Here is a 22,350-nt window from a genome sequence, read left to right as displayed (position 1 = left end):
GTATAGACAACTACAATACTTCATGTGTCTTTCTCTATAAAATTTACATAAGATTGTCTGTTTCTTGTTAAAGAGACTTGGTTATCTTGTTTAAATGATATTAATTTCTTAACATATTGTAGATAAAGTGTGAAGATGAATCTCATTTCTTAACATATTGTAGATCAAGTGTGAAGATGATACTCATTTCTTAATGTATTGTAGATAAAGTGTGAAGATTTAGATACGGGTGATAAGTTTAGTTATGAAGTAAAAGATTGGATGGTTGTTGATGACTATAGTGATGGATGGAAGGAAGTGCCTGCAGCATGGCCAGCCATCAATATACCTAAAGGTAACTTTAACTTATAGGAATCTCAACAGGATTATAAAATTCTGACAATAGCCATAGTTATTTTGGTCTCTTGTGGACAGTTGTCTCATTGGCAATCATACCACATCTTCTTTTTTATAATAACCCTAAATTTACCATATTATGGTTATAAACAAACTTAAACAATAGAAGGTTATATAGAATAAACTTTTAAAGAGAATCAAGATTGTATTTTGTAATACTTGCAGTGTTGCTTGACAGAATATCAGGTTTGATCTAACTTGATAAATATAATGAGTATAATCATAAATACATGTTTATAGGAAATGTTATTCAATGAGTCGACTGAAATTTAGTGGAAAATTTAAAGATACTTATTGTCGAGCCTGCAACTTTTGTTGCAGAAAGCTCGACATAGGGATAGTGATCCGGCGGCGGCGGCGGCGTTAGCTAACTTCTTAATAGCTTTATATTTTAGAAGGTGGAAGACCTGGATGCTTCATACTTTGTATATAGATGCCTCATGTTACGAAGTTTCCGTCAGTCACATGTCCAATGTCCTTGACCTCATTTTCATGGTTCAGTGACCACTTGAAAAAAAAGTTCAGATTTTTTGTAATGTTGAATTCTCTCTTATTATAAGTAATAGGATAACTATATTTGATATGTGCGTACCTTTCAAGGTCCTCATGTCTGTCAGACAGTTTTCACTTGACCTCGACCTCATTTCATGGATCAGTGAACAAGGTTAAGTTTTGGTGGTCAAGTCCATATCTCAGATACTATAAGCAATAGGGCTAGTATATTCGGTGTATGGAAGGACTGTAAGGTGTACATGTCGAACTGGCAGGTGTCATCTGACCTTGACCTCATTTTCATGGTTCAGTGGTTATAGTTAAATTTTTGTGTTTTGGTCTGTTTTTTTCATACTATATGCAATAGGTCTACTATATTTGTTGTATGGAAAGATTGTAAGGTGTACATGTCTAGCGGGCAGATGTCATGTGACCTTGACCTCATTTTCATGGTTCAGTGGTTATAGTTAAATTTTTGTGTTTTGGTCTGTTTTTTTCATACTATATGCAATAGGTCTACTATATTTGTTGTATGGAATGATTGTAAGGTGTACATGTCTAGCGGGCAGATGTCATGTGACCTTGACCTCATTTTCATGGATCAGTGGTCAAAGTTAAGTTTTTGAGTTTTGGTCTTTTTATCTAATACTATATGCCATAGGTCAACTATATTTGGTATATGGAAATATTTTATGATCTTTATGTCAGTAACGCAGGTTTCTTTTGACCGTGACCTCATTTTAACAGTTCATTGCACAGTGTTAAGTTTTTGTGTTTTGGTCTATTTTTCTTAAACTATAAGTAATAGGTCAACTATATATTTTGTATAGAAGCATTGTTAGCTGTACATGTCTGCCTGGCATGGTTCATCTGACCTTGACCTCATTTTCATGGTTCATTGGTCTTTGTTTAGTTATCTTGGTTAATGTTAAGTTTATGAGACAATTGTAATAAAGCTTTATACTTAGGACTATCAACATAATATCAATGATTAGTATAGAAGGCGAGACATTTCAGCGTGTGCACTCTTGTTATTATTATGTGAAAGAAATACATTCTTCTTTACAATTCTGAGGGTTATTCGTTACATTTTAAAATAATTTTAATATGTATAATATTTATATGCACTATCAAATTTTATTTTTATTCTTAGTGCAACAATACCAAATAAAGACGTACACAGGAGATGTTCGTAGTGCTGGTACAGATTCTGATGTATATATCTACATACATGGGGAACTAGGTACTACTGGTCGTAGATTACTGAAAAAGTCTAAAACACATGATGATAAATTTGAGAGGAATCAAGTAAGTTACAGGAATGTTCTTAGATTTATTTATTCTGTTACAAGCTGTTAAACGCACATTATGAATATGAAGATTTGTTCAATTTCACATGGGATTGTCTAAAGCAACCAAATGCTTATTTCACTATCAATATTTACATACAATGGAATAATATATTTTGCTTTCAGTTTTCTGAATTTGTTTAAAAAGTACAACAAATTGAAAAAAATATACTTGTAGTCAGAGGTGTTGGAAAAGGACAGGGGACTTTATAGTAATTTTAAATTCAAAATATATGTAAAATATGATTGTACATGCAGTATCACTTTGTATATGGATCTTGTATCTTTTAAACATTATCACATTGTGTAATTGCAGGAAGATTTATTTGTTGTTGAGGCTGTATCCTTAGGGAAGTTAAAGAAAGTTGTTATTGGTCACAATGACGAAGGTTTAGGTAAATGTTTATAAATATAAGTTTTCTTTGTATGTTGTATTATGTTTTTGAATGGATATTGATCCTTGATAACCTGGATAATAATCCTTTAATTCATTATATGCTGACATTATATTACTGGTACTGCTTCTGATGTTAATTCTAACTTGCAATTATCATATGTTAAGTAGAAAATATTTATGACAGATGTGTCATTGTGAACAATTTTTTACAGTAAATCTTGTTCACCAGAAATTTATTACTGAAAATGTAAAAAAATTTCGCTCTCAAAATTTCTCTCAATAACTTTAATTTTAGGAAACTCAGAATTAATAAATGTATTTAACCTAATAAAAAATTAAGTATGAGAAAAATTTTCTTTACTTTATATAATCCTGATTTGTTTGTTAGGATCTGGTTGGTTCCTCCAGATGGTTGTGATTACTGAATCAGAGACGGCCACAGAAGAAATTGTATTCCCATGTGATCAGTAAGTTGATGACTTTAATTAACAAAAATTTAAAGGAATGGATTTTATTTTATTTTATGAAAGTTTAAGAAGATTGTTTGCTAGGGCATGTAAATGTATATTTAGTAGCAACTGTGTTCAAAGTTAAAAGAATTCATAAAATTATTGTGCTGTACATTTGTATAAAATATAATAGCTATGACACATTTAAATGATTTGTTTAACCCCTATCCAATTATTTCTGAAAGGGTTGTTGTAATAGGTTTTGATCCTTTTCAATTGCTTAAGCATTATGCCTTTTTAAAATCTGATGGGAAAATCAGTCAACTTTATGCTTAACTAGATAATCTGGAGATATTCAAATTTTATTTAGCCTTTATGTATCAGTATTGCAACAAATAGATTAATCAATTAATTTGATATGTAAAAATTATCAAATTCAATTTACCGGTATGTGTGTTTCAGTGAAATAGTAAAACAACTTGTAATGTTATTTATAGGTGGTTGTCCAAAGAAGAAGGAGATGGTAAAATAGAAAGAACTTTGATTGCTAAGAGACCTGGAAGTGAAACATATAGATTAAGGGACAGAACTCCTTCATCAAAAGTCAGACCTAAAATTCCTACTCCAGGTAAAATCTATTCACTAACATATTTTCTTTTAATCACATTTGATAAGTTATCATGAATATGTGTGTTAAGACGCTTGTGTTTGTTTTTCATTGTCTGATCTGTATCCTTTTGAATTATCTTGATCGACATACATTTTACTCATAAATGACTGATAAAGTTTCCTTTTATTACAGTAACAGTTCGACCTGACTTAATAAAAAGTAGTAACATCTGTCACCGTAAAAAATTGAGAAGGGTCATCAGATTTTTGTAACTGCTCTATTATACTATTGAGTTATGATTGGGTGTATGCATAGCTAGAAACACTTGCATTCTTTTTTGGTGTCCTTCTGTCATTTTCAAAAGGTCCTGACCTCATTTTCATGGATCTGTGATCAAAGAGAAGTTTTTTATGGCCCATTTACTATGCCTTATTTATGGGCATTATGTTTTCTGGTCTGCACATCCATTCTTTTGTTTGTCCAACCGTTTGTTTGTTCATCTGTTTGTTCATTTGTTCGTCCATCTGTCCTGCTTTAGGTTAATGTTTTTGGTCAAGGTAGTTTTTGATGATGTTGAAGTTCAATCAACTTGACACTTAGTACCTGTGTTAATGATATGATATGATCTGTCTAATTTTAATGCCAAATTAGAGTGTTGACCCCTATTTCATGGTCCACTGAACATGGAAAATGATAGTATGATTGGGGCATCTGTGTACTATGGACACACTCTTGTTTTAAGGTCAGTTTTCCATATACTATAGGTTAAACGTCAACTACATTTAGTGTATATGTAATGATTTTATAGTGTATCTGACTGTCTGACAGCACTCAACTGACCTTGACCTAATTTACATCAGTGATCATTTAAAGTTTGTGTGATAATTGTAGTAAAACTTTTACTGTAAAGACTTTCAACATAATTTAATATGATCCGTAAAGCAAGCAGGGAAAAAATTTCAGTGTGTCCACTCTTATTTTAAAATTGGCACTTTTGCTTTGCAAGCACTAAATTCCATGTTATTTTTCAGTGGTTGAAGAGAAACTCGAATCAGAACGAAAATCAAAATCACCAGAGCCAGAATCAAAACCAAAGACACCAACCCCACTACCTCAAACAAAATCACCAACTCCTGAAACTCAGATAAAGTCACCTCCACCAAATCCACTAGTCAACACTTTACCAGAACAAGAAGCAAAGACAGAAGGTAACACAAAAACACCAACACCTGAACCAAAGGACAAATCACCATCTCCCGAACCAAAAGTTAAATCACCATCACCTGAACCAAAAGTGAAGTCACCGTCCCCTGAACCAAAAGGCAATTCACCATCGCCTGAACCAAAAGACAAGTCACCATCACCTGAACCAAAGGGCAAGTCACCATCGCCTGAACCAAAAGGCAAGTCACCATCACCTGAACCAAAAGGCAAGTCCCCATCACCTGAACCAGGAGAGGTAGAAGTCAAAACAGAAGATGATGCAGGAAGAATAGAATCCCCAAGGTATGAAGAACAACAGCCTGATGAACCTGTTAGAAGTCCATCTCCAGAGACCACTCAACCTTTGGTATCTCCCAAACCAGAAACTCCTAAAAAGGATCCTGTTGGTAAGCTTAGGCACTTATACTATTTGTGTGGAGGTTTAAGAAATACACAGAATTTGAATAGTTTGCTTTTTTCTGGATATATGTTGTAGTCAAGAAAATAGATGTTTCATTAATGTAAAACATGTTTGTACTGTATAATATTGAGTTTTGACATAAATGAAAAAGGTATAAATGGTTTAACGCTTTATTAAACCTGTATATCTTTAAAGTCACTATGATATAGTGCCACCTCAGATTTATGTATACTACTCTAATAATAAGTAACTAATTCAGTAAAATACAAGTTCACTGGAAATATATTAAGATATGTAACTGATCTGTCAAGTAAATGACTTTAAAAAAAATAATGAGATATAAAAATGAGAATGGAAATGGGGAATGTGTCAAAGAGACAACAACCCGACTATAGAAAAAACAACAGCAGAAGGTCACCAACAGGTCTTCAATGTAGCGAGAAATTCCAGCACCCGGAGGCATCCTTCAGCTGGCCCCTAAACAAATATATACTAGTTCAGTGATAATGAATGCCATGCTAATTTCCAAATTGTACACAAGAAACTAAAATTAAAATAATACATGACTAACAAAGGCCAGAGGCTCCTGACTTGGGACAGGCACAAAAATGGGGCGGGGTTAAACATGTTTATGAGATCTCAACCCTCCCCCTATACCTCTAGCCAATGTAGAAAAGTAAACGCATAACACTACGCACATTTAAAATTCAGTTCAAGAGAAGTCCGAATCTGATGTCAGAAGATGAAACCAAAGAATATAAAACCATATGTATATTTGTAGATGGAGACTTCAAAGTTACAGTGGTCACTAGTGGTGAGTCTAAAGGGTTTGATGATCAAGTTTACTTAACAGTATTTGGCGATGCTGGTAACTCAGGACAGTTACCATTAGGAGAACCTGGCACAGGACTGTTCCAGGCAGGAACCACAGATATATTTCCGGTAATTAGGATATACATTTCTTATCTGTAACATGAGTTTTACAAGAGGAAATTTTTTACTTTTTTGTTAATGGTGATAATAGATGTGCAAAATCTTCTATATTTTAAACAATTTGGTTTGAGTACACCTATATATTTGTATAATAGTTTATTATGCAAATTTTGTTAACTAGTTATTACCTGGCCATGACCTCATTTTCACCTTTCTGCAGTCTGACTTAATAAATGTTAAAGAAGATAAGGTTATTGTTTAATCATCAATATCTACCATAGAATATTTTGTGAGCTTTGCTTGTAATGTCTCTAGTTCCATCTAATTTTAATGGCACTGACAATTGTATTTGAGACTTTATAAAATACCTTTCATATTTATAGATTAAACTGGAACTGGAAGAACTTGGAGAAACACGTAAAATAAGACTGGAGCATAGTGATGTAAAACCAGGAGCTGCCTGGGCTGTCGACAAGGTATGTGTGGTCAAATGTAAAGGATTCAAATTTTCTATCATTACAGTCAAACAGTTGTCTTGCCTATGATTAATGTTTAAGAAACTTGATTTTTAATGGCATTATTTTTTTATTAGATCATTCTGGAAGACTTATTTAGAGATGATTCAATGGAATTCCCAGTAAACAAGAATTTGACCTTAGCTGACCCAGGAAGTGATATATCTGTGGAAATACCAGCACACCATAAGAACCATGTCTGGCCAGGTATGTTACACAGTATTGAAATCATATCATTAACATCACATGCATTAGTATTACAATGAAATAAAATTGTTAAAAAAATAGCTACTCATGGATTGTATCTGGTTAAATGGTCTCTGTAGATGGATAGTTTGGATACAGATCACAGGATTTATAAGTCACCTCGATCATGTTTGACTCAAATCTAAAGGAAACTTCAGTAACTTTCTGCAAAATTACAAATAAACATTGGTGAGCTGTGGACAGCAAATCAATTTTAAAACTTTCATTGTATGCTTAAGATTTTAATGGTCTTAACTTAAAGTTTTTGCTGTCATTGTATGCTTAAGTTTGTTTAGTTTGGTTTTTTTTTGCTACATCATTTCAGTACAATAAGTTAATGCATATTATTTGTTTTATTTTTTATTTTAAACAACATTTTATTTTACAAAAGTCCACAAATTACAATTATACAATAAAAATACACGGATTCAGAAACAAGAAGAACTTAACCAATTCCGTCTCCCTTTGGGATGTTTAAGTACATGTATATACTATATATAATGTAAGGAAATAAGTGATTCTAATTTTTCTTGAAGAGAGTTCAGGAGTTGATGGTAAGAGTTGTTAGTGTCAGATTTTTTTATGGCAATATTCACCTTAGCTTTTGAATGCTCTTAATAAACAAATAACTTCCATATTTATATCACATATACAAATTTAGTCTTTATCACATGTTCAAAGTGATTTATATTACTTTTGTGTTATTTATATCACATGTACAAAGTTAGTTGTTTTCACATGTACAAAGTTAACCGTATTAGTGTGATTTACATCACATATACAATTCAGCTATGTTAGTGCTATAAATATCTCATATAGACAAAGATAGATGTGTTAGTGTTTATTGAAAAAAATAATAATAGTTTTTATTAGTCATACTCATACCTGCCAACTGTCACTTTTTGTGGGGATTTCCCCCATGAAAACTCCCAAATGGAAATTTTGTAAGAGCAATTTTGTCTACAATTTTAAACAAAACAGTTAATTTTACAATTGCTATAGGCTTTTAAAAGTATGAGGAAGCCAAAAAACAACATTAATTAACATTTGAAGGCCCCCTTGAAGGTTTTTTCGGACTATAAGAGCCATCTTACATGCAAAACCTCCATGGACTTTTTGAAAAGTTGGCAGGTATGATTAGTTCAGGTAATACTGTACAATAAAGAACCCTTCCAACAACTCTAGAAGGATCTGTAGGTCTGTTGCCAGGTTGAATTTTTGTCCCTTTCCAATGTCTAATTTCTATTCCCTATTCTATTAATTGATGTTTAACACTTCTTTAATCACTTTCTTGGTGGTCAGTTTTATAGGTGGAGAAAGATGGAGTGCCAGGAGAAAACCTGTGAATACCCTTCAATAGGAAAACTGACAATCCTGGTCAAATAAATTTGAATCGGCCATGTGCAGAATTCGAAATAACAACCTCAGTGTTAATTGAGTTTTGTGTTTAGTACATAACATAATATATTTTGGAATTATACAGTACACTAGAACACACCCGTGAAATCGCTGGTCCACCGTGACTGAATTAAAGTATATAACTATGTGTAAGCCTTATTTCAGCCTGGATATTTAGTATTGATATTGTCATCTGATAAAGTCATGCTGATTATAAGATGCACAGTTTTCTCTACTTTCAAAATCTTTCTGTTTAAACCCGTCGACCTGGAACTTATCAATTATTGGTAATATTAAATTATTTGTAAAACAATAGGGCCTGGAATGGAGTAATATTTTATCAACAGCATTGTCCTATATCAGTTATAAATAAAGTTGAATTCTTTGATTCGATGTTTTACGTCATGACCGCTAACAAACTGGAAACTGTACCTATACGCTAGCTTATTTTAAGTCTAGATTTTTAGTATTCGTATTGTCATCTTTAAAAGTCATACTGATTAAAATACTACAATAGGAAACAATGTGAAAATGATAGAATTTAGTAATGTCATCCTTGTGCTTATGACCCATGTATATAGCAAATCCTAAATACACCATTTGGTGATGCGCATGTCAGATGCGGAATGTACAGATAAGGTATAGGTAACATGTGAATATGCTATTGGTATCGGTATCAGATTCGACATGGAACTTGTTAATTATTGGCAATATTAATTATTTGGAAAACAAAAGGGTCTGAAGTGGTGTAATATTTAATCAACACCATTGTCCTATATTAGCTATATATAAAGTTGAATTCTTTGATTTCTCATTTTTACCCCATGACGGCTGACAAATTGGACCTCGCTATTTTTAGTATTATAGATATATATGATACAAGGCTGTTGACCAACCTTTTTGTTACCATTTTTTTATGCCCCATTACGTTCATCCATTCGTTCGTTCGTGCATCCGGGCATCCGTCCGTTCGTCCCGTTTTAGATTAAAGTTTTGGTTAAAGTTTTTGGTCGAGGTAGTTTTTGACGAAGTTGAAGTCCGATCAACATGTTCCCTATGATATGATCTTTCTAATTTAAATGCCAAATTAAATATTTTATCCCATTTTCACGGTCCACTGAACATAGAAAATGATAGTGCAGATTGGGCATCCGTGTACTTGGGACACATTCTTGTTTTTCAAATTTTTTAAACTGGACGTTAGCGTTTAGCAGACACATAATTTTTGTTTGAAGTAATATCACATTTCACTTATTAATAACGATTATAATTTGTAGTGTTGGATGTCAATATGTTGTAAGAATTAAAGCAGGGATGCTTTATATCAACTTTGTAACTAAATATATCTTCTCGTCTGTTGAAAGTGCATTAAAAAGATATAACAATTTTGATAATTATACATTTGCAAAAAAGTTCAAACAATTACACCAGTAGATATTTCTTTATTAAATATATAAACCATCTTCATCATGATCTGCCTTAAACTTTTGAAAGTTATTAAAGGTTTCAATTAGGAAGCCTGATCCCTGATTCCACTTATTGTTTTGTCTAATTCCCGTATCCTACTTTTCATTGTAATGATATTGCTTGTAATTTCAAGTGTCCATTGCTTGTAATTTCAAGTGTCCCGTTTTGCTGCTGACAAAATATTCATCAATCCTGAATCAGGCTTAGACCCTAATGAGACCATCTTATCATAATCTATGGTACAAAGTAGTAAGGAGTATTTGTTTTGTTCCTCCTCTATATTGGGGTTGGAGTATTTAAGATTTTTCATTTGATGTTTTTTTTTAATTGGTCTCAGTTTTATCATTATTTCATAAACATAAGTTGATGCATGCAAAGTTTTAATTAGTTCTGTAGCATGTGCTAGATAATATATATGTGTTGAATAAAGTGTTATTTATATTTCTGCTGCATGTTTTGTTATTATGCTGTGTACCTAAAATGATATCATATTTCTATGTCCAATATTTATGTATAATGCTTAACGTCACTTATTTGAAGGTCTAATCTACATATCTACATGTATATGTTGGGAAACATATTGGATTTGTCCCGTCTTAGTCTGTTTATTAGTCACAAATTTGTCTGTACAAAATCTCCTACAGTTTTACATTGGAATAATGTGAATTCACTATTTTTCATTGTATACCAGATTTCGTGGGATTCATGGGTAGTAGTGAACAACGAAGTTAAATGTTTTACAAATAACAAATTTAGTAAAGGCTTGTATACAGACATTGGCAAATCATGAGATCAAATACCCACAAAAATGCAAGTTTTTGTTCAATATACAAAAATTTGTATCAACAAAAATGAATCATTCTATAGTAGTATAAACATGACAGTATTGCTTCATTGGAGATTACATTGAAATGATCCAAATCTTTACAGAAGATTTTCATAACCTGACGGTACATTTTAAAGTTTACACATATCAGTTAAATTTGTTTGGAGGAAAATTCTTTTGAAAAAAAAATCCACTTGTAAAATTGTATTAATTTACATACAACCGCAAAATTTTTTAGGGGATCGTATAATGGTATGATGTTGTCTGCCTTGTCAGCCAAAGACACATTTGGTTCCCGGACAATAACTTTAGTTTAAGTGAATGGATCTCTTTGAAATTTAATAAGAAGTTTCAATACCAGAAAAGGAAGGTTGGGATTGATTTTGGGTATGATGGTCCCAACCGTTTAGGCATTAGGGGCCCAAAACAATTATTTTTCTACATTCTGAATACTAACTAATATATAAGTATTTCTATTGCTCTGACATTGTACCACAATGTTAAATACCACAAGTTGAAGGTTTGGATTCATTTTGGGGGTTTTGGTGCCAACAGTTTAGGAATTAAGGGCAAAAAGGGGCCAAAAACAAGCTTTTTTGTAGTTTCTGGACAATAACTTGTGTGTAAGTGTATGGATCTCTCTTATATTGTTCCACAAGATTTCATATCACGAAAGGAAGGCTGTCATAGAGTTTGGGAGTAATTTTCTCATTCATGCAAAAATTAGGGGCCAAAAACAAGCATTTTTCTAGTTTCCAGACAATAACTTGCGTTTAAGTGTATGGGAGTGAGTGTGGGGGTAATTGCTCCAAGGGGGTGGGGGGTATAAAAGGGTCCAATTTCTTTAAGGGGTTCAAATTTTTCTTCTTCAAAATTTGTTAAATTTCAAATTTTTGAAAAGTTTCAAGAAGATATCTTTAATTGCACATTATTTCACAATAGATTGGTAAGAACTAGACATTTGTTTTGTGTCAGAACCCTATATTATGTCAAAAAGTTGATTACAATCCAAATTCATTGCTGTATCAATCTTGAATGTTGTGTCCATACTTGCCCCAACTGTTCAGTGTTTGATCTCTGCGGTCGTATAAAGCTGCACCCTGCAAAGCATCTGGTTATATGATAATAAGATGTGGTACGATTGCCAGTGAGCCAACTATCCACCAGAGTTCAAGACATGGATACAATTAAAAGTTACCTTTCCACCACCATAAGCTAACTTTTATGACTCATAGTGTCACATATTCACATTGTAAATTTTTTTTTATGCCCCACCTACGATAGTAGAGGGGCATTATGTTTTCTGGTCTGTGCCTCCGTTCGTTTGTCCGTTCGTCCGTTCGTTCGTTCGTCCGACTTCAGGTTAAAGTTTTTGGTCAAGGTAGTTTTTGATGAAGTTGAAGTCCAATCCACTTGAAACTTAGTACACGTGTTCCCCATGATATGATCTTTCTAATTTTAATACCAAATTATAGTTTTGACCCCAATTTCATGGTCAACTGAACACAGAAAATGAAAGTGCGAAGTTCAGGTTAAAGTTTTTGGTCAAGGTAGTTTTTGATGAAGTTAAAGTCACAACTACTTGAAACTTAGTACACATGTTCCCTATGATATGATCTTTCCAAATTAAAGTTTTGACCCCAATTTCACGGTCCACTGAACATGGAAAATTATAGTGCGAGTGGGGCATCCGTGTACTATGGACACATTCTTGTTAAATATTTGCTTTAAAGGCAAACTTTTTTATATAAATGGGTAACAAAAAAGTGATTTCATCTCTTACATAATTCAACCAGCATTTAAAAACATAGAGATTATTATTGTTCATTATTAATTTTACCTTTTGGTGTATTTTAGTAAACCAGTATGTAATAGAAGTAGAGACAGGTGATGAAGAAGGAGCAGAAACCAGTGAAGTTATACATGTTAACCTGTTTGGTACATTAGGGGATAGTGGCAAACGATATCTCATTCATAATACAGAGAAAAGAAGTAAATTCCAGAGAGGTCAGGTAAGAACTGTCCAGAATGGTATTATGATTGATTGGTCAGTGGTTGTTAAATGTGGAGCAGCACTTATAATATGCATAAGTGAGTGATAACATTTCAGTGATATAAAATTTGAAATAAACAGGCCTAGCCAGATTTTCAATGCACTAAGCCTACACAGTACCATACATGGAATTATTGTTGACTCTTAGGTAGCAAAGCCATATTGGCATATATACTTTTAAACGCTGTAATGCTTTATTAAGAAGCAGGGAAAAAAACAAGTAAAGTCTCTTTGATCTATTATTGAATTGATTTTTAATTTATTGAGTATTATGATTTTTTATTTTAATATAATAAGCTAAAAATATTAATGACTTCTTTCAAACAAATGATTAAACTCTATTCTAATTACAAATTGATTTCTGTTTGTTAAATTTTAGACCGACACCTTCATTATTGAAGCTGTCGACTTAGGCAGGTTAGAAGCCTTAATTGTTGGACACCATGGACATAGCCCAAGTTCAGCATGGTTCCTGGAGAAGGTTTCTGTGAAAGAATCAGTTACAGATACAACTAAATACATATTTCCTTGTGGAAGGTTTGTTTTGATTGTTATGTTTACTTCAATTCTTACAATATACCACCATAATATATATGTGGTTGTTTAATAAAAATACTCATCAAATATTTTTTAAAAGGCTTCAAATTGTGAACGTCAGACATATGTTTTAGTCTCTACGACTTTAAATCAGAAAGAACAAAATGATTGTTCTATTAAGCTGTCATGTTTAAAAAAAAAAGGCAGATTCTGCTAACATCCTTTTATATTGGAGCTGGAAATCCTGGTATTAAGGGGCTACATTTTCTTGCTTACTGTGGATTCATTTATTTTGATGGGTATCAATTTTCATGGATTGAGGAAGACTTATGTTTTCATGGGTATTTGATTTCGTGGTTTTGTCCATCTCTGCATACAAAACCTATAGAAAATTGTTTTTCGTTGAACATTTGAATTGGTGGTTCACGTGTACCCACGAAATCCACGAAAATGGGTATCCAACGAATAATAATGAATACACAGTATAAATAAACCAGTGTATTATATACATTTTTATGCCCTATATATGGGCATTATGTTTTCTGGTCTGTGCATCCGTCCATTTGTCCGTCCGTCTGTCCCGCTTAAGGTTAAAGTTTTTGGTCGAGGTAGTTTTTGATGAAGTTGAAGTTCAATCGATTTAAAACTTAGTAAACATGTTCCCTATGAGATGATCTTTCTAATTTTAATGCCAAATTACAGATTTTATCCCATTTTCACTGTCCACTGAACATAGAAAATGATAGTGCCAATGGGACAACCGTGTACTTGGGACACATTCTTGTTTTTAGTCTCTTGATGTCTCATTTGTTTGTCAAATTATGAGCTTTGAGAAGCAACCAGTAGGTCTGCTAGCTTTTCATAGATCATTTATTGTTCGAATCAATTCATTCATGAAAATGTAAAATACATATACTTTGAACTTGCAGCTGGCTACTAGACGATAATGATCTTGGTGTAGCAGAGCTTGAGTTATATATGGATCGTGTAGAGAAAGAAGATCAAAATAATAATGCAGATGAAACAGATGGTGCTAACACTGAAGAACTCAATACTCAAAATGATCAATCAAATAAACTCACTAAAAATAATGATGATAACAAGTCACCTGATAATACTGAACACAGAAACAGTGATGAAATTGATAGAGTAGAAACTTAAAATATTTTAGAATAAATCTTTCAAATGTTTGCTGAACTTCAAAAATTCACTCAAACATTATGTGCAGGAGCAATTATATCAATATGTCACAAGTAGGAATAGTTTTGGTATAATAAGATGTCACCCTGTTGTAACAAGTCAGAGTGGAAAAAAAGTTGTTTTGTTAGTTATGTATCTACAGCAAATGTATTGTCCTTGCCAATAGTCCTAGATAAAAACAGATATGTAAATCAGTATATTGTTATATTGAAAGGTGAATTGAAAATGTTTTGTATTTATTGTTAAAAAAAATGACCTCAGAAAGTTGCTTGTTTGTAACATTTCCTTATCCTTGTTATGTGTATAAAAAAGGTAAATGATTTTATGTAAACTTATAAGTTATGTTCTTTAAGTTAGATACACATGATACCTTTTAAAAATAGTAAAACAATGCATTTTATCATACAATTCCATATATACAGTCCGCCAAAAGTTAAGCACCACCTAAATATAACTTTTTTTGTAATTATTGCGAAAAAAATATTTATATTTGGTGGTATGAATTGCCTATAACATACACTAAGAAATTTCATAAAGACCAAAAAAATTGAACTCTGATGAACCTCCCAAGTAACTTTTTATTAAAGGTCATCAGCACTTTTACGAATACACTGTTTCCATGCCTTAACATCATCTTCCTACTGTACAGTGTACAGGTGAAATTTGACCTTCACCAAGTCACTGTACAATATGGCAAGGCATTAGTTATCTGTTTCTGAAAGTTCACAAGCAATTGACATGTCAAATGCCGATAGGAGCACTAGGAGCATAGGTAACCATTTCAATGTTAATCACACCGTCATTGGCAGTTTTTACAACGTCATGTTGACACGGAAACTGTAAATGATAGACCAAGGCCCAGAAGACCTGTCGTGACCTGTCGTGATGACAGTCTGCTTATTGGTCTTGCAAAAGCCAAACCATTTACTCCTGCCCCACTGCTAAGACACCACTGGCCTCCAGGTGGTCGTTTTAGTGTGAACATTGGTCTGTTGACCTCATAGAGGCTACCTAAGAGCACATCAAGTGACCTGCCCTAACAGTCAGGCACCATATAATCAGGTTTAAAAGGGCTAATGACCATCGACCCAGGAATATGAGAAGCTGGCAAAATGTTCATTTGCCAGATAAGAATCGGTTTCTGTTACGACCAATAGACGGCTTAATACAAATTTGGTGTGGATATTAAACTACCTATGACCAAAACAACATTTGCCCAACGACTGCATTCGGTGCTGGTGGTGTTACAGTATGGGGTTGCTTCTCATACATACTGTTGTAAGCTGTGTATGCATATTATGCAGGGTATCATGAACTGACAGACATCCAGGTATTTGGTGCTCAGAAACATTGTAGTCCCTCATTTAGATAGTCATTCATTTGCGTCAAGACCCTTGTACATAGACGACAACACTAGACCACACAGGGCAAGGATTGTAACTGAGTACAAAGAGCAAGAAGCCATTGACACTGGGATACCACTGGCAGATATCTCAATTGCAGAGAGCCACCTTTGCAAATATTGTTGATTTAAGAGGGACAATTGTTGATGAATGGAATAAATTTTTTCAATTAAAGTTCAGAAGGCTTGTACTGTGTATTATGAGACACTGTGTTACGGAACTTCACCGGAAGAGAGTAGTAACACATCCTATTGACTCAAAAATTGACATCAAATTTGACGAACATATCAAAGATTATTTGTAGAGATTTTTAATGATATAGGGTGATTAATTATTATAAAAAAATAAAATTTCGTTTCTGATTTGTGAAACTTTCACTATTTCTTTGAATTCAAATGCATAAAATCTGCATAAGTGACCAAACTTAAGTTTATGGTTTGTTTATGGTATATGCTAGCAAAATTGCTTCATGATTATTTTTTTTTCTTTTTCGAGGATTAACTGATTTTTTTAAATGAAAAAAAAATGGATGCAATAAAAATAGGTGGTGCTTAACTTATGGCGAACTGTATATATGAATTATCTCAAATGTTGCCCCCATTAGAGATTTTTACAGGTACTGGATAGAGTGCATATAAAGTCTTTAGTACATCTGTCCATTTTATATTGTAATTAATTTCTACTTTGAATAAAATATAATTGTTTTTTAATGCTGAAAGATAACTTTTTGATGGCAACTTATTGATTGCAGAAGTGCTGATCTCTAAAGAACAGTTATAATGGTAAAGTGCTTTATATCATATACAAGTCTGGAAACATGAATGTAGTTCATTGTTTCTGCACAGCAATATGAGAAAATTTTGTGCCAATTTTAATTTGACAGGTGCCAATTTATACATTGTACAGTTTTTTACCCATATTTTTCAACCAGCATTCAATAGGTAAATTTAAAAGCTTTACAAGACACAAACCCCAAAGTTAGAAATGCAGTTTACTTTTAAGATAAATGTTTATCTATTTACGATTATGTGATTATTGTGGAGAATTTTATACACGTATGTGTTATTCATGTCTGGCTGTGATATTTGATTGTCTGTGATAATAAATTATTTTTGTCTCATTTACTATTCATGTACTTAAACATTATTTATACACTCCATGATTTTCTTAGTTATTTATTCATGTGTATATCTGCTGATGACAAAATTGATGAATTTTATCCACCAATTTTGTCATATGAAATACAATTTAAAAAAAAAAGATTTTATATGATGTAAATAATCAAACATTTCAGTGCCATTTCCCCATCTTGCTTCATGTTAAAAAATAAATTAAAAATTCAAATAATCTCCAAAGTGTGCCTTCCCCTTTTTATACAAAACAATAACAGGCACAAAGTGATGTAATACAATAATGTGCCTGTCCAAAGCCAGGACAATTATAGTTTAGTGACTTTCATTGTCTTCATATTTGTTTTTTCCTTTGAAGTTAATAAATAAATCAAGCTGATTGTTGCAGCATGAATTTTTCACATTTCTAGATTGGTTTTGAGGTTTTATTTGGCATTTGCTAAAGGCATTGCATGATTGAAGTGACCCATATGTGTTGACTTTCAATTTTACATTGTTTTAACTGTTGGGAAAATGCCTTTAAATCAATAATTGCTATACTTTATCACATTATTTTCATATTTTCCATAGAGTATTTTAGAAGTTGGGTTATTTATTTTATTTAGCCATATCTGCTTGAAGTTTAAAAGTGACTAGAGTTAAATGTAAACTATTTAGTTACTTAAAAGACTAGGAGACATACATGTATTTTAACACTCATCTATAAAACAAAACATTATTTCTTATTGAATGCAATGGTAAAATTTGTGTCTTTACTTTTACTTATATTGTGACTTGGATGAAGAGTTGTCTCATTGGCGCTTATACCACATCTTCTGGTATCTCCATATCCATAGTTTGTCTACTGACAACAGTGTGTCCCTTTTGAAATTGATTTATACTTTGAAATAAATCCATTATTAATTTATTTCTACAAGATTTTGTGGAAAACTTGAAATTGTTAGGCAGCAACCATTTGATTTTCTGGGGGGGGGGGGGCTATGGTTTTTTTTGGAAAAAAAAGTTTGTTTCCAGTTTTTGGAGAAAAAAATAATTTGTTTTTGATTCTGAGAAAAAAAAATTGTTTGTTTCACCCCCAGCTGCCACTATATGTAATGCTAAAATTGAAAGAAAAAAATTGTTTTCGACTTCTCGCGAAAAAAATAGATTGTTTTTCGCCGCAGGCGAAAAAAAAAGTTTGCACAGAAAAAAAAACCATAGCCCCCCCCAGAAAATCAAATGGTTGCTGCCTTAGTTGTTTTAGTTTTTTGGTGTTTTGTTATTGACTTTATCTTGTTGTAATATCAATTTTAAAAATGCACTTTAGATTTGGGTCAGATTTTTCATTCATCATTTCAGTTTGCTTGTTTTCTAGGATAGAAGTAGATTTTTACATTTGTAAGTTTCATATAAACACTTGTTAAAATATAAATATTTCACCAAGTCATTGGAGTGTTAGTTTGTTAAAAAGAAACAAGCATAATACCACACAATTTGTACTGTGAATTTATAATTGGGTAATAAAGATAGAAATGTATCACATTGATTTTATATTTTGATCAGTAATATACTTTCAGGCGCGTAGCTCCCTACACGCTAACATGCAGTTGAGTGCACATCGATTCGGCATGCAAAAAAAAAAATGGCAAAAAAAAAATTTATAAATTGTATGTTAAAGGAAACACCTATGTCACTTTTTTAAATGATAAAATATCATTAAATAACGGCATTTGGTGGAAACAAACTTTTTTTTCCAAAAAAAACCATAGCCCCCCCCCAGAAAATCAAATGGTTGCTGCCTAAGGGAACTGGAGAGTGGAGTCTCGTCTAGTATTATCAGAAAATCGCTTCTTTGCACTGTATCTGTTTCATCGTGTTGTAGGAAATATAATAAACAAACAAATCTCAACATTGTCTGAGACATACGAAACTGACCTGACATGTAATTTTGAAGAATTCAATTGAGAGGTCGCTCGATGCCAAACACGTACGCTAGTTAATTACATCTCGCGAGTGCTACCATGCCATCTATCAGTGTACTACGTATGTTGAAAACAAATGTACAATCAACAATGAACAACAACAGTTACTAGCATGACTGCATATTTATCAGGAATTCAGTGTGAATATTGACAAAGTAATAGAGAAGTTTGTTTCTGTCTAGACCCGGAGAGCAGATTTTGGACAATTTTGAGTAAATTCTGTATCACAAATATGTGTTGTTCATCTGGGACTATTATTCTATATTATATATGTTAGACTCAGATTGACGTCCAGCCTCTAATCGACGTCCGTTCCTCAAATCAACAGCCATTTCTCAAATCGACGTCCAAATCTGACGTCACATTCTTAAATTGACGTCCAATATTGTTTTTAGAGTATTATAATATGGACTCTGAAAAATATTTAACAACAAATTTCTGAGTTATACACCTGGATGAAACATATACGCAAGAATGTTGCACTGTTTTATGTTGTGCTGTTACACAACTGTTGTAGGTTGAGCGCTTACACACATGTTTAACCCCGTTATATTCTGTATAGGCCTATAGCATGTATAGTGCAGTGGTTTTCGATGGTTTATGTCTGTCATATTTGTTTTCCGGATTTTTTTTTTAATAAATTAGATTGTAGATTTTATAATTTTAATTGTTTACATTATTCATGTCATACCACATCTCCTTTTCATGTAATCTCTAAAATTAGAAAAAAAAATGATATCACAACCTGTTTACATATTTAGTTTAGTATGTTATAAATCTTTAAAAATCCTATTTATCACACATAATTTGTTTTAAGGTCTAAAGATTTCGGCTACTGTCGGTTCTGGTTAATTTTGTATTCCGTGTCCAAAACGGACGTTGATTAGAGAAGCTAACAATTGGACGCTGATTAGAGAAGCAAAAAAATAGACCATCGATTTGGAAGGATATTTTTTTGTGACGTCAGATTTGGACGTCGATTTGAGGAACGGACGTCGATAAGAGACCAGACGTTGATCTGAGTCTTACATATATATGTTAGTATAATAGTCCCAGTGTTTATGTATTTACTCTATTCAGAAGATTTATTAATAGTTTTACATTCATAAATTTTTTATAAGTCCTATCTACATATAGCTCCTCTTATAACTGTCCTATGACAATGTATGACCAAAAACCGAAAAAAACCCATTTATTTGCATAAAAGGGTCCCAAATTTTTTTGCCTCGCACCGCTCGGTGGTAGTTGCTTGCACATCGTTTCTTTCTAGCTATGCCCTTGACTTTTATATGAAAAACTTAAACCATAGACTATATCTTAATGTGAACTGCAAAAAAAAAAAAACCAGACTAAGGTAAAGAGCAAAAAAAACAAACAAATAAAACCAAGTCCATTAATTATCAGTAAAATACAGGAATTGAAGAAAAAAAATATGTTTACTAAATATTGCTCTGGATATGGTCTGTACTGTAAGAAAGCTTCTGTCCAAGTTTCATTTCATTCAAATACTTCTAGAAAAATAATTAATGTTAGTTTTATAGATTTCTTAGATATTGTATAAATGAGGATTGATATTTGATATTTCGGAAATTGTTTTTTTTTAATTTTTTAGAAAATATTTTGAAGAACTTTGTGGTAGGTTTGTTTATTATTCTATATAAATAATTTTCAGAATGCTTATATATATTCAGACTTCTAATCATATCAAGTGGAGCCTTTTATTTACATAAATATATCATCACATTTCTGAATTTCAATACTAAGGGACTAGTTTTGGTATTTTACATGCTGAAGCTAAATTACACTTTGATAACTGTTCTATGCTGTACAAAATGTATAAAAAGATGTGGTATGATTGTCAATGAGACAACTATCCAATAAGGGACCAAATGACAAAGATATTAACAACTATAGGTCTCTCAAATCAATTTTATTACAATGCAAAACTATGTAGATAACCTTTGTTTTTATTTATTCCTCCACAAATAAGAACCAAACACCAAGAAATATGCAAGTGATGAAAGTTGCATTTAACACAAAATAACCAATCATCTCTGAAGGGTAAGCAGACTTACTGAGGAGTCATTATTATTGGTTGGATACCAATTTTCATGAGTATAGGTGAACATGTTCTATGAATAAAAAAATTATGTATGCATTTTTGCGCCGGTCCCAAGTCAGGAGCCTCTGGCCTTTGTTAGTCTTGTATTATTTTAACTTTTAGTTTCTTGTGTACAATTTGGAGTTCAGTATGGCGTTCATAGTATATATTTGTTAAGGGGCCAGCTGAAGGACACCTCGGGGTGTGGAAATTTCTCGTTGCATTGAAGACCTGTTTGTGAGAATGAGAATGGAAATGGGGATTGTGTCAAAGAGACAACAACCCGACCATAGAACAGACAACAGCAGAAGGTCACCAATAGGTCTTCAATGCAGCAAGAAACTCCCGCACCCGGAGGCGTCCTTCAGCTGGCCCCTAAACAAATATATATACTAGTTCAGTGATAATGGACGTCATACTAAACTCCAAATTATACACAAGAAACTAAAATTAAAAAGATTACAAGTCAATTGATATTTCCATTAAATTTATTTAAACAACATCATAAAAAACTAGCACTTTTCAGTCATTCTTCAGCATTTATTCCTACAAAAACTATGATTTATTCTGAGACATTTGCCACTCATACGTCTTCAATCCGTCAGTCTTTCAATCAAAGCACATGTATTGTCTTTGTTTTAGCTTATGCTTTTCAAATGTAACTATTCCTTATATTCAATAAACTGCTTCAACTTTCTAGTTGCATCTGGCTGTAATTTTAAACTCCTGAAATAAACAATTGTATTAATAAATAGTTAAAAATATGAATCAAGAAATTTGCATTTAAAAAACAAAACCGGAAAAATGATAAACACTTGTAAGGAAATCCCTTGTTAGTGAGATTTAGTGAACGCCTTTCAATAAGCTAATTCAGAAGAGTCCCTCCTTTATGTGGCTAGGTTGATAGACCGGGCTGTCATATTAGTAAAAAAAACATAGTAAAAAACTTTCAATATCGAGCAATTTCAACAACATGGAAAGAGACCGAAAAGCTCCAATGAAATCAACTCTTATGAGCAATTTGATAGATGCCCTTAAAACAAAATATTTACATAAAAGTATTTCTTGTCAATGATATTCAGTCATTACAGCATTTTATTGAAAGCTTTAGTGGATAAAGGTTTCTCTTCTTTAGGATGCCAGTCTTATATAAAGACAAACTGTTTGACTACTGTTTTAAGGAAGTGTCACAAAAATTATCCTTTTTTCCATAAGAATAATTAGATGTCATTCCTTTTTTTGGTAAAAATTAAATTCAAATAA

General features: G+C 32.4%; 2 protein-coding genes across 7 annotated transcripts in view; one reads left to right on the top strand and one right to left on the bottom strand.

Moving 5' to 3' along the window:
- The window catches only part of LOC143073348 (uncharacterized), a 79,067-nt gene extending 60,526 nt beyond the window's left edge, over positions 1-18,541 (top strand). For 4 of the 5 annotated variants that reach the window (XM_076248842.1, XM_076248816.1, XM_076248851.1 and 1 more), the window contains 14 exons: positions 205-334; positions 2,042-2,196; positions 2,554-2,632; positions 3,023-3,101; positions 3,581-3,711; positions 4,725-5,303; positions 6,099-6,259; positions 6,634-6,726; positions 6,843-6,972; positions 7,548-7,565; positions 12,560-12,714; positions 13,135-13,292; positions 14,222-17,969; positions 18,260-18,541. In XM_076248842.1, the coding sequence (XP_076104957.1) occupies positions 205-334; positions 2,042-2,196; positions 2,554-2,632; positions 3,023-3,101; positions 3,581-3,711; positions 4,725-5,303; positions 6,099-6,259; positions 6,634-6,726; positions 6,843-6,972; positions 7,548-7,565; positions 12,560-12,714; positions 13,135-13,292; positions 14,222-14,453 (2,100 nt within the window). In that variant the 3' untranslated portion in view covers positions 14,454-17,969; positions 18,260-18,541. The remainder of the gene's footprint in view (positions 1-204; positions 335-2,041; positions 2,197-2,553; positions 2,633-3,022; positions 3,102-3,580; positions 3,712-4,724; positions 5,304-6,098; positions 6,260-6,633; positions 6,727-6,842; positions 6,973-7,547; positions 7,566-12,559; positions 12,715-13,134; positions 13,293-14,221; positions 17,970-18,259) is intronic. The other variant, XM_076248832.1, reaches the window with a different exon arrangement.
- A 3,016-nt stretch (positions 18,542-21,557) lies between these two features.
- The window catches only part of LOC143073338 (nucleoporin NDC1-like), a 28,569-nt gene continuing 27,776 nt past the window's right edge, over positions 21,558-22,350 (bottom strand). For both annotated transcript variants that reach the window (XM_076248794.1, XM_076248804.1), the window contains exon 16: positions 21,558-21,813. In XM_076248794.1, the coding sequence (XP_076104909.1) occupies positions 21,750-21,813 (64 nt within the window). In that variant the 3' untranslated portion in view covers positions 21,558-21,749. The remainder of the gene's footprint in view (positions 21,814-22,350) is intronic.

The sequence above is a fragment of the Mytilus galloprovincialis genome, chromosome 1 (assembly GCF_965363235.1).
Source record: "Mytilus galloprovincialis chromosome 1, xbMytGall1.hap1.1, whole genome shotgun sequence".
NCBI classification, from domain to species: Eukaryota; Metazoa; Mollusca; class Bivalvia; order Mytilida; family Mytilidae; genus Mytilus; species Mytilus galloprovincialis.
This window is presented reverse-complemented; position numbering and strand designations above follow the sequence as displayed.